This window comes from Takifugu rubripes, chromosome 11, assembly GCF_901000725.2.
Source record: "Takifugu rubripes chromosome 11, fTakRub1.2, whole genome shotgun sequence".
NCBI classification, from domain to species: domain Eukaryota; kingdom Metazoa; phylum Chordata; class Actinopteri; order Tetraodontiformes; family Tetraodontidae; genus Takifugu; species Takifugu rubripes.
In genome coordinates, this window is record NC_042295.1 from 15,354,386 (window position 1) to 15,369,997 (window position 15,612).

Here is a 15,612-nt window from a genome sequence, read left to right on the forward strand (position 1 = left end):
CTCGACCCCGGGCGTGAATTATCACACGGCAGCAGCTCTGCTGATAATTGACTGAAGGAACGCCAGGCACTCGGTGATGAACAGGAAACACTCCACTGTGCATTTCCAAATGGCTTCAGCCAGCTAATGGCAGTGTGGGAAAAATTAGCTGGCATCAGGCGGGGGAAGTAATGTAGCTTCCAGCTCAGTTCATTTTCTCCAAACCAAAGAGATAATCTGGACCCCCCGAAGGCTTTGCAGATTGAAAGCCTTGCAAGCGGAAAGGCCAAATAACTAAAAGAAATTAAATGTGAACCTGGGCCAAAGTTTTCTAATTCCACCCCTGCGTCTCACAGCGGAGGCCGTGGCGATCTTCGCCGCCGCTCCGGAGAGGAAAAGCTGTGATGCAACAATCCCACGCTAACGCTGCTGTCATGCTTCCTTCCACCCTTCTCCCCCCTGTTCGCTGTGGACGGGGCAAACGCGACCCCAGCCGTTCCTCCCCAGATGGACCGGAATGGCCCAGGTCACCTCTGCTTGAAGATTTCCCCTAAAAGAATCATAATGCGTTTTACAGCACTCTGATGGATGCGCTGTGTGTGGCTGGAAATGCTATGAGAGAACGTAACCTGGTTATGCTTAAAAGTTAATTAGCTCCGGACCTCCTGGCATCTCCCAGTGTAGATAAATTGGCTTTCCCATAGAAGCAACGGATGTCCAACAGCATCCGCACGGACACGGTATCGATCGGAGGAGCGACCGCCTCCACAAACAGAGAAATACGTGGAGTTTGACAGGAAACGTGACGGCGCCGCTCTCAGTGCCGACCACACCAGACTAAAAATGCACCTTTGAGCCCATTTGTTTTTGACGTCGTTGAATATTGGCACCAGAATCGGGTGACAGCCAGAACGCAAAATAGCAGTTTAAATGCATTTGAGCACTTGGCTGAGATTGAAACATTACGCAGTGAAAAACTGTTGACGCGGGCCGATCAGAGCTGATAAATCAAACGGCGAGCGCGTGACTTTAATGCCCACTGAAGCTCCGGCTCTGCCGACGGGGAGAAAAATAGCTGCAGATGAAAACGTCGGATCTGTACGAAGTGATGAGGGGACTGTCGCCCCCCCCCAGTCAGCAAACACAACAGCAAACACCACAAGTGTGTTTCTATAAATACGCTCTGCAACATGGAAGAGTGCTCCTCGTCTCTCAGGTGTTACAGGAAGCTCGAATGTATAGGAATCTTTACCAGGACGCAGCGGCACAACAGCGAGGACGGGGGCAAACCAATCTTTTTCCTCCATCTCCCCCCCATTGACGTGTCCGGGCTCCACGCTGCAGAATGTGAATCTGGACACTCTTTTTTTTCCCCCCGGCTGATCCCCCAGGACCCACAGTCCTTTCCAGCTCCACACAGGAAGTCCCATGCATTATGCATCGCCATCCAGTCCTATTTTGGAGCCGAGAAGCAAAAAAAAATAGAGAAATACAGAGCTTCCCGGGCTCCTGCAATCAGTCCCACTCTTGCCTAAGGTTTCTGTGGAAAAACACGGGACCGTACGGGATCACCGTGAGGAAAACATGAAATATTTACCGCTGTCATCTCCACTCTGTAGTTTCAGGCTCAAACAAGACCCCAAAGAAGGGCAAAGATCTCCCGTTCCGACATGTTCTGCATGGAGTCTGGTGCCGAGCACTGGTGGTTGGGGTTTAACCCGTCAGAGCACGGAGCCACGCTCAGAGAGGTGGAACGTGGAATTTAATATATGCGCCCTTGAAAGGGGCGAGAAGAACTGGCCTGCAGAGGTCAGATCAAAGTGGGCGTTGAGCGGAGCGCCGCTGGTCTAAACAGGCGGCAGTTTAGCATGCATAAACGGAGCAGCACCAAAGGCGAGCACTTATGGCCCATAAATACATTCATAAGAGGGCTGCACACAACACACGACACAGAACACGTTCCTCTGAAAGGCCTGGAAACATGTGACCTTAACACAGAATAGGTCTCCACAGGTAACTCGCTGCCAGGAAGTGGCGGCAGTGCCCGAGCCGGTTCCCTCTATTGACCCGCAAAACCTTTTATAGCGAACAAAAGTATAAAGGCAACACTTTTGTTTGGCCCCATTTTTCATGAGCTGAATTCAATGATCTAAAACTTTCCCACAAACTAAACTTGAATTTTTCCCAAATGTTATTCACAACTTCCGGGCTCATCCATCCGTCTCCCAGGTGGGCCTCAGCACGACCCCACCACCACCATCCTGACGTCAGCCCTCACCACCAGGATCCATCTGTGAAGGCAACATCTCTCCACAGACGCCAGCCAGTGGGAATATTTGCCTCCTCAATCCCGATGAGGACGACGGGCATGAAGCTGCGCTTCCCTGAGAGGTGGGAATTCTTTGATGCAGGCGGATCAATGCGGCAGCTGTCGGGCCGGGGCGGTTTTGGAGGTGCTGGAGGTCCTGGGCTGCTGTGGGAACACATGGTGGGAGCTTGTGAGGCTGGCTGGACGTACCGCCAGGTTCTCTGGAACACCTTTGGAGATGGCTCGTGGTCAGGACAGGAGTTTCCCATTGATGGTCAACAGCTCCGGCAGCACCCCTGCAGCCGGAGTCCAGGTTCCAGCTCCCTCATAGTGGCCTTTGTGGCGCTGCCGTGTGCTAAAGCTGCAGGTTCCACAGGCCTGTTGTTGTGAGGCGCACCTGTGCGATAATCACACTGTCTGATCGGCATCGTGCTGCGCCACATCTGCCCGGCGGATGGATGAGCCCGGCTCAATAACGCACATTTAGACAGATTTATGGAGGACGCTGGAGAGAAATGGGCCTCCGCGTACAGAAAAAGTCGTAGATCTTCCAGTTCAGCCCATGAAAAGCGTTGCCTTTCTATTTTTGTCCGGTGTGTTTCTCCTAAACACACAACACAAACACACAACACGGGTCATAAAATGGTCCGGCAGTGGCCCGTCTTTTGTTTTCTCTGTGAAATGGTAAAGGTTATTGACTATGAAAAGGTAATTTTACGTATACAGCGTGTGAGTGTGTGTGTGTGTGTGTGTGTGTAGGCTGACACTCCATCTGTGTTTGCTGCACACCAACTGCTCCTCTTGTCGTGCATGTAACACCACTGCTGAGCTTCCTTTGCTTCTATACACAGGGGGAGGAGGGAGGGAGGGAGGGAATCATTTAATTGTGTGGAAATGCAGGGTCCTTTTCAATTCCCCGGGACATCAATGCACAGCGAGACTTAAGAGTCCATATGTGGGATGGAAGTATATGGCAACATCTAACCACCGCTGAAAGCTACGAGGGTTTCATAAGGAAGCTTTGTTTCCTGGGAGGATTATGATTAATCTAACCTTTGATGTTCTGAAACAACAGGGAGGAGGAAGAGATGGGGGGGGCACTGGGGTACTTGCTGAGGGACATGGAGGCTTAGTGATACAGTGCTTTGAATGCCGGTCTAATGAAGCAAATTGAATTGAATCACACAGGATATGGAAGCTGTATTGTGGAGAGCGACGCAGCATGCCGGCGCCGTGCACAACAGCTTGCGTTTAAGAGATCCCACTGAGATGGAGGGATAAAAAGCCTCCACTCTCCGAGGGAGGAATGATTTGTGTAGGAAATAGAAACGCGGGACTATTTCACAGCCCGTCAACCGCTAGATTTGGTATTTTTTTAAAGGAAGAGGCGGCACATATCATCAGACACGTCTTCTTTAAGAAGCCTGCAGGAGCGCTGCGAGGTGTGGACCCAGAAGATGCCGGGGGTCCGTTCGGAACCGGCGACAAACGTGCCAGCGCAGCATGTGTAAGCCTGCTGGTGCAGGTGTGAGAGGTGATCACACAGAGGAGGGGCCGTTACGTTTGAATTAGCATGAATTAAAAATGAATTTACCGTCATGAATTATTAAAGCCAGCCTAATTGCATTTGCATAAGTTTATGAGCTTCTGTGTTTGCCAGCATGTGTGTTTGTGAATTAGAAATACTTCATCTTTTTAATAGGACTGTCATTTTACTCAGGAACACTAATTAAGGTGCACGTTTTGATGTTTGCTGTAATTATTTCCTACCTCTGACCTGTTTGGCACAAATTACAAATTCCCTGAAAACCAGCAGACAAAACAAAGTGCCGAGAGCTCGTTTCTGCCCGGCCGTCAACCAGATGGCTGCCTGTCACCCCAGCTTTTATCACACAATAACGTGTGTTGAGGCTGTTTTCGAGGTGTCGTCGCCTCTTCCGGCAGCAGATTTGTGTGAAGCAACACTGCCCCCGTGCGGTGAGATGGGGGAAATGTCGCTGTTTAAGAATCTGCTAAGTTTGGTGCTTTTGCTTCACCATTTTTCATCCAGAGGACTTAATTTAAATCAAAATTCACTGGAGACACTTACGCTAGTGTTTAACAACAGCAACACTGGCTTATTAGGGTTTCATTTTAATCTCCAATAACGTTTGGATATATTGGAACTTCAGAGTTCTGTACGAGCATCCCATTCACAAAGAGTAGATCTTAAAACTTCTCAGCTGCTTTATCACGACATATCTTCGATGATAAATGATAAATAATAGTTGTTTTTCGAATCAATAACCTCCAATGACCTTACTGGTTGTTACCACAAAGCAAAAGAGCATAAAATGGAGACACAAATGACATTTACACTTTGTATTCTTGCGATTGTGCACAGCTAGATAAGGATTGTTGAATATTCGAGCATCTTATCTGCTTTGATAAGTGACTGTCCAGATTAGCGCCCTGACCTTTGATGGATCCACATGATAGACGAGTATAGACGAGCTCATCCAAATGTAGGAAAATGTATGTATTGTCACTTCACGATATTTCAGGTCTTAATTTGCTTGAATTTGTGCATTTTTGGAACTATTCCACACAAAAAAGGGGATTATTTGGGTAGAAATACTGGCCTGGAGTTCCACCTGAGTCAGCACAATTTCTCACCCTGAACTTTGTTCCTTGATATGAACTTTAAAGACAAATTATTGCGCACCAGAAAGGTCTAAGAAATGGAGATAGCGCACCACACTCCCTGCTCTTCCCCATCTCCACTACATTAGAGTAATGGCCTCAGCCGGCTGCTCAGAGGAAGTGGGGAGAGGAACCAGCACCATGTATCTTTAAATTATGTATCCACAACCAGCCCGGTGTGGACGCACTGGGTATGTTAAAGTGGCAGCTGCTGCCCCTCAGAAACCAGGCAGGAAACCACTTCCTGCTTCCTGTATTGCTGCAGTATTGCTGCAGTATTGTTGCAGTATTGTTGCAGTAGTGTTGCAGTAGTGTTGCAGTATCGTTGCAGTATCGCTGCAGTATTGCTGCAGTATCGTTGCAGTATTGCTGCAGTATCGTTGCAGTATTGTTGCAGTATCGTTGCAGTATCGTTGCAGTATTGCTGCAGTATTGCTGCAGTATCGTTGCAGTATTGCTGCAGTATTGTTGCAGTATCGTTGCAGTATTGCTGCAGTATTGCTGCAGTATTGTTGCAGTATCACTGCAGTATTGCTGCAGTATTGTTGCAGTATCGTTGCAGTATTGCTGCAGTATCGTTGCAGTATTGCTGCAGTATTGCTGCAGTATTGTTGCAGTATCACTGCAGTATTGCTGCAGTATTGCTGCAGTATTGTTGCAGTATCGTTGCAGTATTGCTGCAGTATCGCTGCAGTATCGTTGCAGTATTGCTGCAGTATTGTTGCAGTAGTGTTGCAGTAGTGTTGCAGTATCGCTGCAGTATCGTTGCAGTATTGCTGCAGTATCGTTGCAGTATTGCTGCAGTATTGTTGCAGTATCGTTGCAGTATTGCTGCAGTATTGCTGCAGTATTGTTGCAGTAGTGTTGCAGTAGTGTTGCAGTAGTGTTGCAGTATCGCTGCAGTATCGTTGCAGTATTGCTGCAGTATTGTTGCAGTATCGTTGCAGTATTGCTGCAGTATCGTTGCAGTATTGTTGCAGTATCATTGCAGTATTGCTGCAGTATTGTTGCAGTATTGCTGCAGTATTGCTGCAGTATCGTTGCAGTATTGTTGCAGTATCGTTGCAGTATTGCTGCAGTATTGTTGCAGTATCGTTGCAGTATCGTTGCAGTATCGCTGCAGTATTGCTGCAGTATTGCTGCAGTATTGTTGCAGTATTGCTGCAGTATTGTTGCAGTATTGCTGCAGTATCGTTGCAGTATCACTGCAGTATTGCTGCAGTATCGTTGCAGTATCGTTGCAGTATTGCTGCAGTATTGCTGCAGTATTGTTGCAGTATCACTGCAGTATTGCTGCACATCTCACCTCGGAACATCAACACTGAACTCAGAAGACAAACCTGCAGTCTAACCTTTAGAACTGAACCTTCTTTCCAGCTATTGGCTGAAATTGTGTACTGTGCTCACTGTGTACCAAGTTCATGTACACAAGTATGCACTCAGACACACACACACACACAAGCACTCTAGACAGGATATTATCAAGTGAACCCTGTCCTTTGGTTCACACACACACACACACACACACACACACACACACACACACACACACACACACACACCATACTATATATAAAGGGCTGGGCCCTCGTACTCTCTCTCTCTTTTACTAACCAGTCCAAACACAAGCTGCTACCTTCTCCACACATCAATCAAAATGCCGGCAGATTACAACGGACGGTGGGAGATGGTGACCAACGAGAACTTCGAGGAGGTCATGAAAGCCCTCGGTAAGTGTCCTTCTGCTGGATCAGTCTCTGCAGTGTGGATGAGAGTAGAAGTGAGGAGGTCCACCTGCATCAGAAGATGTGACCACTAACAGGAGGGGTGAGCTAAAGATCTAGGACAGGTAGGACGGTAGGAAGGTAGAAAGGTAGGATGGTAGGAAGGTGGGAAGGTAGGAAGGTAGGAAGGTGTGACGGTAGGATGGTAGGAAGGTAGGACGGTAGGAAGGTGTGACGGTAGGATGGTAGGAAGGTAGGATGGTAGGAAGGTAGGATGGTAGGATGTAGGAAGGTGTGACGGTAGGATGGTAGGACGGTAGGAAGGTAGAAAGGTAGGATGGTAGGAAGGTGGGAAGGTAGGAAGGTGTGACGGTAGGATGGTAGGAAGGTAGGATGGTAGGATGGTAGGAAGGTAGGAAGGTAGGATGTAGCACCGCTCCGTTCCCTCATCGAGCCGCTGTCAGCTCAGATTACCCTTCTCCCCCCCCCGTGAGCGGCTGCTATCTGCTTTCATGCAAAATAAATATTGATCCGCTCCCTCCAGGATTGTTCTTATCCTGACACGGGGGAGAGAGAGAGCGTTCCAGGCTGCGGGTGAGGGAGCGGAGGGAGGGAAGCTGGGCCCATCATGGATCAGTCCAGAAATGCTCCCTGTATTCTCGGCCCAATCTGCATCTTATAAAACACCACCGGTGAAATCCTGGCTGCACCTCACCCCCACTGGGGAGAGCAAACTGGCATCCGTATGTAAATTGGCCAAAAGAAATATTATTTACAGCATAAAATACCCTCATTCTGAAGACTGATGGGGAGAAAATGAATTCCCACTTGAAGGCAAATGGGATGTGAATATCTAACTGGGGGAATGAACGCATGGTTGTCTTTGGATGTTTCCAGGGTTGGGGGGGGGGACTCATTTAGAACCTTTCTGAATGGGAGAGGAGGTCATTTTTTCGCGTGTGTGTTTCCAGACATCGACTTCGCCACCAGAAAGATCGCGTCCCACCTGCACCAGACAAAGGTGATCGTCCAGAAAGGAGACAAGTTCGAGACCCAGACCCTGAGCACGTTCAGAAACTACGAGGTCAACTTCACAATCGGGGAGGAATTTGAGGAGCAGACGAAGGCCCTGGACAACCGAAAGGTCATGGTATGTGAGGGGGGGAAGCTTTCAGGAGCCAGCGAACAGGAAGTAGCCGTTAAACAGTGCGTTTGCTCGTGTGCTGGTGACAGACGCTGGTTACCTGGGACGGAGACAAGCTGGTGTGCGTTCAGAGGGGGGAGAAGGCCAACCGCGGATGGAAACAGTGGATAGAAGGAGACCTCCTTCACCTGGTGAGTCACAGGACACAAAGAAATCCATCAGTGTGATCGTGTGAGAGATCAGAGCAGTTCTCTCCAGTAAATGAGGAAATTGCCCCGTTACACAACCGAGGCCAAAGTCGTTGCGTCACGCAGCAACGTCTAAAGGTTTCTGTTGCCTTTCTTTCAGGAGATCACTGCTCTCGACAAAGTCTGCAAGCAAGTATTTAAGAAAGCGGCTTGAGATGGAAGCTGCCCATCTGCCCCCTGTGTTGCAAATGACCGCCTGTTTATGGTGTAATAGTAAAAAGATGTAAGACTCCTCTGGTTCTCCTGTGTTTCTGCAGACGGGCCTTGCAAGCGTTAGCAACTTTGCTGCATTTATTGTTTCAAGTTCATCATCTTTTCTGTCACCACTCACTTGTTGAGGTCAGCCAAAATCCAAAATCCAGGCAAAATCCAAGGAGAGGTCCCTGAGGACACCAAAACATGAGGAAAACTTGGAAGAACAGCGGGGCTGCAAACGCAGAGGCAATGGAAGACAGGTGTAGCACATTAGGGGCGGGGCTAGTGGCACGTCAACACCGAAGGTCCTCCAGAATTTAGAGATTCACTTCAACAAGGTGAATCGAGTAAAACCAAGACTTCAAAATAAAAGCACACGTTTGCAATGCAACACACCTTAAAGACAGTCGCAGCATTGATGCAGATTTTTGAGCCGTTTCTCGGATCGGAGGAGAAGATCCACCATTTTCTTACCTTTCCCCACATTAAAGAGCATCAGGCAAACATCTGGGCTGAATCTGCCCGCTCCCCTAATGACGTAATCATCGTGCGAATGATTCCGGAATCCAAACACTGTTTGATCTGAAGAAGAGAGCGACATCAAAAGTGGGACAGAAGCTTTAATGTGCACGGGGAAACGTGCACACTTTGTGCAGCCAAATACAATCAAGCTGCTTCACTGGCATCGGTGTGACGCTGCTGTGCAATGAAGAAAGTGTTTCTGTTTCAGTACAGGCGCCAGGGCAGACCTCCTCCAGTGACTGAGAGCCTCGCACTGTTGAGGGTCATGCCCCCCCCCCGATAATCTTTGGCGTGGGGGGGCTCCAGTTGGCACAACACAAAATGCCAGTTTAGCCTGGACCATGAGTGTCAGCACCAAGCTCGGGATTATGTAGGATTACAAGTGTTGGCTGCCACCTCAGCAGCCCCCCGCACACACACTTGTGTTGTTGATGTCTGCCAAGTCCACTCACACACACACACACACACACACACACACGGTGTGCAATCTGGCCTTCATATTCTCATTGCTGTCTATACAGGAGCGAGAGATGATATAGAATCCTTCTATAAAACAATATAATTTATATAGAAAGAGAAATATTGGCTTGTTGAGCCAGACTGGAACGTCCGGAGCTTCTGATGAATCCACCTTCAGGTTCAGGCCCTTCAGAGGGCAGCTGATGCTCAGCCCCAACCCATCAGAACCTGTTCCCAGGTCTTTGGGGGAGCCTGGACCGGGTCGGGTCCGCTGCAGAACCCCCACCCAGAGCTGAACCTGAAAACTTCTGTGAGGAAAAGGCTGATTTTACCCGAAAATGATGCAGAAAACTTTAAAAATGCCCCAGTTTTAGGATGAATTATTGAAATGTTTTCAGGATTAAATCATGTTTATTCCCTGGTCATCATGTCTAAGATTACACTTTTCCAAAGTACAAAGTGTTCCTCAATCTGTCGGGTTTCCCTGCGGAGGAGCCCGGTTCTGACTATTCCAACTGTGACTAAACGCCGAGGCTTCACGAGGGGAACGAAGGGGAACAAAATTAGGGCTCAGCTTCCTCTGAACATCAGTTCATATCTCTGCCGCCCCGATCATGAAGACGAACAGCAGGCACCGTATCCAGTGGCCTCACAGATGCTCCAGATGTGGGAGAACCTTCAGCAGCAGGGCAAACATCTGGTACCGACCACATCTGTCCCCGAGCTCCTCCGTTAAATAGCAACTTGGATGGTGAACAGGAAGTAAACAGGCCACCGTTTTTAGCATTTTACACCAAAGGAGCAAGAAATGTTCCAGGAGTTTTTAGCTTTTGTATGTGATGCTGGTCTGAGACTTTAGGCTTTTTACCGTCAGTGTGGGTCAACCAAAACCATCGGGCCACTCGGTCTGACTGTCTCGTGTGTGACACAGCAGGCTTTGTTGTCAGGTTTTTATGTACATTAGTCAACTTACACATATTCTAGTTTAATTTCCCAAACTGTAAAGAAATACACAAACTGACACGTGAAAAAGACGTTTTTCCCCAGTCGACCCCAACGTTGATGCTCTGGTTTCTTCACCGAGGGTGAATCAGGGTCTAGTTCTGTTCCGGACGGGGTCGGTCAGGCTCCGGCGCTCGTAGCCTCCGTCTGTTCATACGCCTGCAGGGCGAGCTCAATGTAACCAGCCCGCTGGGACTCCCTCTGGGCGTAGATCTGAGAGGAACAAGGGTCAAAGGTCAGCATAACGAGCTCAGGGCAAAGCCCAATGAGAAAAGATTCTCACAGGACAATGCCAGTATTAATGATCCTAATGGAAAAGTCAATAAAAGGCAGCCAAGTTTGTGCTGCACAATTAAGCGTGACTAAAGGAGAGGCCTCGTGTGATGGTGTGTGCAGCAGACACACACCCGCGCCTCCCGCTGCTATCCCCTCACATTAAATGGCTGTCATTCTCAATGCCCCTCCTCACCGCTTCAAGGCCAAAAGGATGTGAAGGCTAATAGGACCTGATGTGTCCCAGGTTTGGCCTCGCACTTCCCACGCTAGAGACTAACCCAAACCTCTTGAAAGGGAAACCTTAGATGAATCGGCCTTGACTTGACCTCAACAGAGCCCCGCTGACTCTAATACCCCCAGGATGTGATTTTTTTTTCCACGGACCATTTCTGACCCTCACAACAGACATTTATCTCCGACCTCTGCAGGGACCCTCTTTGTTAAGGCTGCTGTCCTCACCTTCAGCAGGTCCGTGCCGGCGGCCTGCTGCCTGGCAGCCTCCTGAGCCGAGTCGCTGTGTGGGTGGATCATATGGAAGAGTGACACAAGGCTCGCGGCATCCTGGAGTCTGGGAAAAAAGAGCACAAAAGAACAGGGGAGGAAGTCACAGGCGCAACTGCAGCACGACAGATTTTTGATATTGTATATAACAGATATTCATGGCTAAAGCCCCACCGCACCACAGAAACCCACCGTTCCCTCTGCAGCATGTCCACGATGAGCCCGTCTACCCTACGAGCTCTGACCAGATACCACACCATGCCCCCAAAGTGCCTGGTGGAGTAGAGCAGCTCATATTTGCCATGCTTGTCCAAGTCTTCATACGTGACCGTATGTACCTGAAGATGACAACACACAAGAACAAATTCAACGCTGCAGATGTACAAATCCTCTTTTTATCCTCGTTACATCTTAGTGACACAAACTATATAGTACCTTGATGTAGTCTGCAGAGTCCGGTTCAAACTGGGCCAGACAGAGGTTCAGGACATGTTCGTGGTGGTCCTGAGAAAATACCGTCTGTAAATGAAAAACAGAATCGTGTTGAGCTCCTTCTCTTACCTGGAATGTTGAGCCGGGCGAAGGAATAATGATACATGATCAGATTTTTCCTACCTTGAGGTTCTGCTCCTGGAAGATGAGAGGTACCGTGAGTTGTCGCCCTTGTTTGGGGAAATACACCTGAATAAGTCTGTCTCTCTCCTCCCACGTCGCCTTCCTGAGGACCCCATTTGGCTCCCGCACAACAATAAACCTTTCCTGAAGAAGTAAACATTCAAAATGTTAAACGCTAACAATCTAGCTAGGATGCAACCTGCAAAAAGGAGCATCATCTAAAACAGTAACCACTGACTGTCAATAAGGAACCTTAGGAACTATTTTATCAGGCCATATTAGGATAGCAGTTATAAAAACATCATACCCTATGTGGGACGTTGTAGGTGATGTCCGTGAAGACATGCTTGGCGGTATCCATGCCATCCAGGAACTTATCCTCAGACAACACATCAACGATGGGCTTCCTCTCCGGTAAAAAGGGAGGTATCTTCAACAAGTTCTTTGCCTGTTCTGTGGCAGATTCTATTGCCTAGGATAACACAAAATGATGATTATTACGCTGTTGAGCGTGAGTTGATGCAACAGTTCCTTCACCTGCTGCAGTTGCTCGTCCGTCATGAGTTTATATTTGGGTGGCTTCAATTCTTGCTGGATCGGTCGGAATACTTTTTGCAGGTCCAGCCCCGTGAGCCTGGTGAGGATGTCCTGCACAGCTGGATCTGTGAACTTGGGCTGAGGGATGTCTGATCCAGGGAGACAATGGTTAAATACATGCACGAATCAAGCGCAAAATTACGTGTTTAAACAAGGTTGTGTGCAAGGATGCATGGTTAGCGTCCCCCAAACCCCCCTGCAATAACATTTGATAACGGGGCTTTTGAGATATCACACGAATCAGAAGTTTTGCGGTTGTATTTATTCGTAAATTAAAAGCAAGGTTTGTATCGCAATCACCGTTCAAAACAATTCCAAAGTGTCGGAACTGTTAAGGACGTTTGTCGAAGCCAGATCACCATGAAGCAAGGTCGGAGCTATAGTTGAGAAAACACACAAATGAGGATAATAGGCAATGAATTAATACATACCGGTATCATGTGTTCCATTACACAGAGTCCTGGTGCAACATGGAAGCGACACATGCTTGCTTTTATGAACATTTTTCATTCGAGAGAAACTCCGTAACAGACAACGCGCCGTACCGAGCGCCGCCATCTTTGTTGTGACCTCATCGATGCGACACGAATTCTGACTTTCAGCCCTCGGGTGCTCATGGGATATGTAGTTTTTATGTATTACCGTACTCATTAAATGGCGTAAATTCTCTACTTAGTATTTGTTAATTTACTTTGCAACAGCGTGCACGAGCCTTTTTTGAAAAATAGAAGAATCCAATGAAAATACATATATATGAATAAAACCAATGAAATCTAATTAACTATAATAGCAGCGGATGCATAATAATGGGTTTATTTTGTTTTCGTAATATTTGGTAATGTATTTATTTATTATTTTTTGCTATTACATTTTGGTTAAAATGCAATTTAAGTGAAATTTTAAGTCAAACGGTTGTATAAAAATGCAACACTAGATGGCACTTTACGACCAATCTTGAAACTTTAATTTCAACAGAAATTCACCACTAAAACTTACTTCTCTTGTAAAAATTAGGGACGGTTATTGATAACATTCCTTTGCACATCTCAAGTGTTTATGTTATTCATTCCCTCGTTTGTCCTTGATTGAACTCAATTCCCACAAGTCATTCCTCCGCGTTTCTAAATTTGCCGCTAAACTCCGTGTAGGAGTTTAAACTAAGGTTAAACACTTAACCAACATTTAACACACACAAAAAAATCTAATGTTCCAGGGTGTTCACAATTTATGGCTCATAATAATGCGAGATCGATCAACAAGTTTCCAACAAAATTTGTCTTCAATTTGTCCGACATTTTCACATTTTACGTCCTAAAAATCTGATCAGTTGTCAATTATTTATTTGACAGTCGAAGAGGCTAAATGTAGAAACACGGGTTCAAAAACCATTGTGATGTGGAATAAAACCATCATGCATTAAATTCTTAAAGCAGGAAAACACACACACACACACACACACACACACACACACACACATCTCAGTTCAATAATAAATAAGGTGGATGGATACAAACTTTAAGGATTTTATAAACACAACGTCTTAGATACTTTCAAAAGAAGTAACAATCCAATTGTATTTTTAATTTTAAAATGATCAAGCGATTCAAATGCAACGACTGTTCAGCTGTTAGAGGTGGTTCGTGATTAAAGGATCATTTCATTCATCAGTTGCTGTGTAATCAAGGCAAATAATTACTCCTTTAAAACGGGCAAATTCATAGGAAAAGTGTTGGAGCCGGAAGAGTCACTGGATTCATCCGATATGTGAACAGAGGAACTAAGAAAGGTCGAAGCGTCGCGATGCAAAAGCAGAAAGAACTTTGTTCATTCAGAGGAAAAACAAATCAAGGCATCAAATTAAATGAAGCTATTACAGCCCGTGAGTGACAGCACACACACACACACACACACACACACACACACACACATATATATATATATATACCCTATGTGTGTATATAAACACACACACACACACACACACACACACACACACACACACACATACCCTGTGTGTATATTAACACATACACACGCCTATATATATATATATATATATATATATATATATATATATAGGCGTATATATATATATATATATATATATATATATATATATATATATATATATATATATATATATATATATAGGCGTATATTATATATATATATATATATATATATATATATATATATATATATATATATATATATATATAGGCGTATATATATTTTAGATATATATATATATATAAAATTTATTAATTTTTTTTTAACTAAAATGATGATTCCACAGGCACAACGAGACGGTTCCAGCACCACCCCGACTCTACAGATTCTAAATAAAGGGCCGTGCGTGAACCCGTGCTCCCGGATCTCCTTTCCCCCCGCATCCCCGCACCGCTGCTCCTGACCCCCAATCCGCAGAGCGGGATTTAGATGTTAGTCAGACATTTGGAGGTGCGGCTCTGTCGGTAATGAGGTGAGCAGTGGCAGCGAGTCCGGAGGCCCAGACAACCGGCGGAACGATGTGTGGATTGAGCTGTAAGAGGCCCCGATGCGGCCAGATGCGCACAGCTGTCACGCTGCTGACAGAAAGTAATCCTGGAGCCCAGCTCACCGCCGCAGACGCAGACGGGATTAGAGTGGCCTGTGAAGCTTCACGGCAGCGCCAGCACTTTCATTTCAACTATCTAAAGTTTATGTTGCAGGCGGTGAGGAGGTGACCCGGGGTCCATGTCTAAAGTGGCCTCCGCCTTCAGGTGTGACACAAACACCTGAGCTAAAGGAGATCCTTGTGTGTTATGGTTCCATTTCTTTATTAAAGGGGAACATGTTACCTGACGGCAGCCCTAAAATAGGAAGAGGAACCCTGGTGAACCTTTAGTGTTGCTCCTTTAACGCAGGTCCGAGCTGAAGGCTGCCGTTAAAAGGTTGGGTGTGTGTCAGCACTGGTGAAACCTGAGTGTAGCAGAGGGGCTGACGTGTGTGTGAGTGTGTGTGTGTGTGTGTGTGTGTGTGTGTGTGTGTTTGGGGGGATGCAGGGGGCGTAAAAGGGCGACAGGACACAGGGTGGCTGAGTGGGTGAGCAGTGGTGCAGCGCTCCAGGAACCAGCGCTGTGCACGTGTTTGTTGCGCTTCTACACAGGGGACAGAGGAAGGGTTCAGAGCAGGGTGAAACGGAAAGGTGTGTGTGTGTGGGTGTGTGTGTGTGTGTGTGTGTGGGTGTGTGTGTGTGTGGGGGTGTGTGTGTGTGTGTGTGTGTGTGGGGGGGGGGGGGTGTTGGGGCAGAGAGAGAGTTCAAACGGAATATGTGACATGGCTCTTTTATATCATCGCTGCACAAACAAGAAACACTTC

General features: G+C 46.9%; 2 protein-coding genes across 2 annotated transcripts; one reads left to right on the forward strand and one right to left on the reverse strand.

Moving 5' to 3' along the window:
• Positions 1–6,539: 6,539 nt before the first annotated feature.
• Positions 6,540–8,318, forward strand: rbp2a (retinol binding protein 2a, cellular). Its single transcript, XM_003968746.3, has 4 exons — positions 6,540–6,699; positions 7,665–7,843; positions 7,927–8,028; positions 8,186–8,318. The coding sequence occupies exons 1-4, from the start codon at positions 6,627–6,629 to the stop codon at positions 8,237–8,239; spliced, it is 408 nt and encodes a 135-aa protein (XP_003968795.1). The 5' UTR covers positions 6,540–6,626; the 3' UTR covers positions 8,240–8,318.
• A 1,334-nt stretch (positions 8,319–9,652) lies between these two features.
• mrps22 (mitochondrial ribosomal protein S22) lies at positions 9,653–12,842 on the reverse strand. Its single transcript, XM_003968770.3, has 8 exons — positions 12,684–12,842; positions 12,193–12,341; positions 11,963–12,127; positions 11,656–11,799; positions 11,476–11,559; positions 11,233–11,378; positions 10,999–11,107; positions 9,653–10,476 (listed from the first exon to the last, which is right to left on the reverse strand). Exons 1-8 carry the CDS (start codon positions 12,808–12,810, stop codon positions 10,384–10,386), a joined length of 1,017 nt encoding a protein of 338 aa, XP_003968819.2. The 5' UTR covers positions 12,811–12,842; the 3' UTR covers positions 9,653–10,383.
• Positions 12,843–15,612: the final 2,770 nt, after the last annotated feature.

What these genes read in the sequence shown, in the direction of transcription:
- rbp2a (XM_003968746.3), top strand. Translation starts at nt 6,627, where the DNA reads ATGCCGGCAGATTACAACGGACGGTGGGAGATGGTGACCAACGAGAAC. An exon ending in TGGACAACCGAAAGGTCATG is followed by an intron (nt 7,844 to 7,926) that starts GTATGTGAGGGG and finishes TGCTGGTGACAG; the next exon opens with ACGCTGGTTACCTGGGACGG. An exon ending in AAGGAGACCTCCTTCACCTG is followed by an intron (nt 8,029 to 8,185) that starts GTGAGTCACAGG and finishes CCTTTCTTTCAG; the next exon opens with GAGATCACTGCTCTCGACAA.
- mrps22 (XM_003968770.3), bottom strand. Translation starts at nt 12,810, where the DNA reads ATGGCGGCGCTCGGTACGGCGCGTTGTCTGTTACGGAGTTTCTCTCGA. An exon ending in TCCAGGAGCAGAACCTCAAG is followed by an intron (nt 11,560 to 11,655) that starts GTAGGAAAAATC and finishes TTTCATTTACAG; the next exon opens with ACGGTATTTTCTCAGGACCA. An exon ending in ACTCTGCAGACTACATCAAG is followed by an intron (nt 11,379 to 11,475) that starts GTACTATATAGT and finishes TGTCATCTTCAG; the next exon opens with GTACATACGGTCACGTATGA.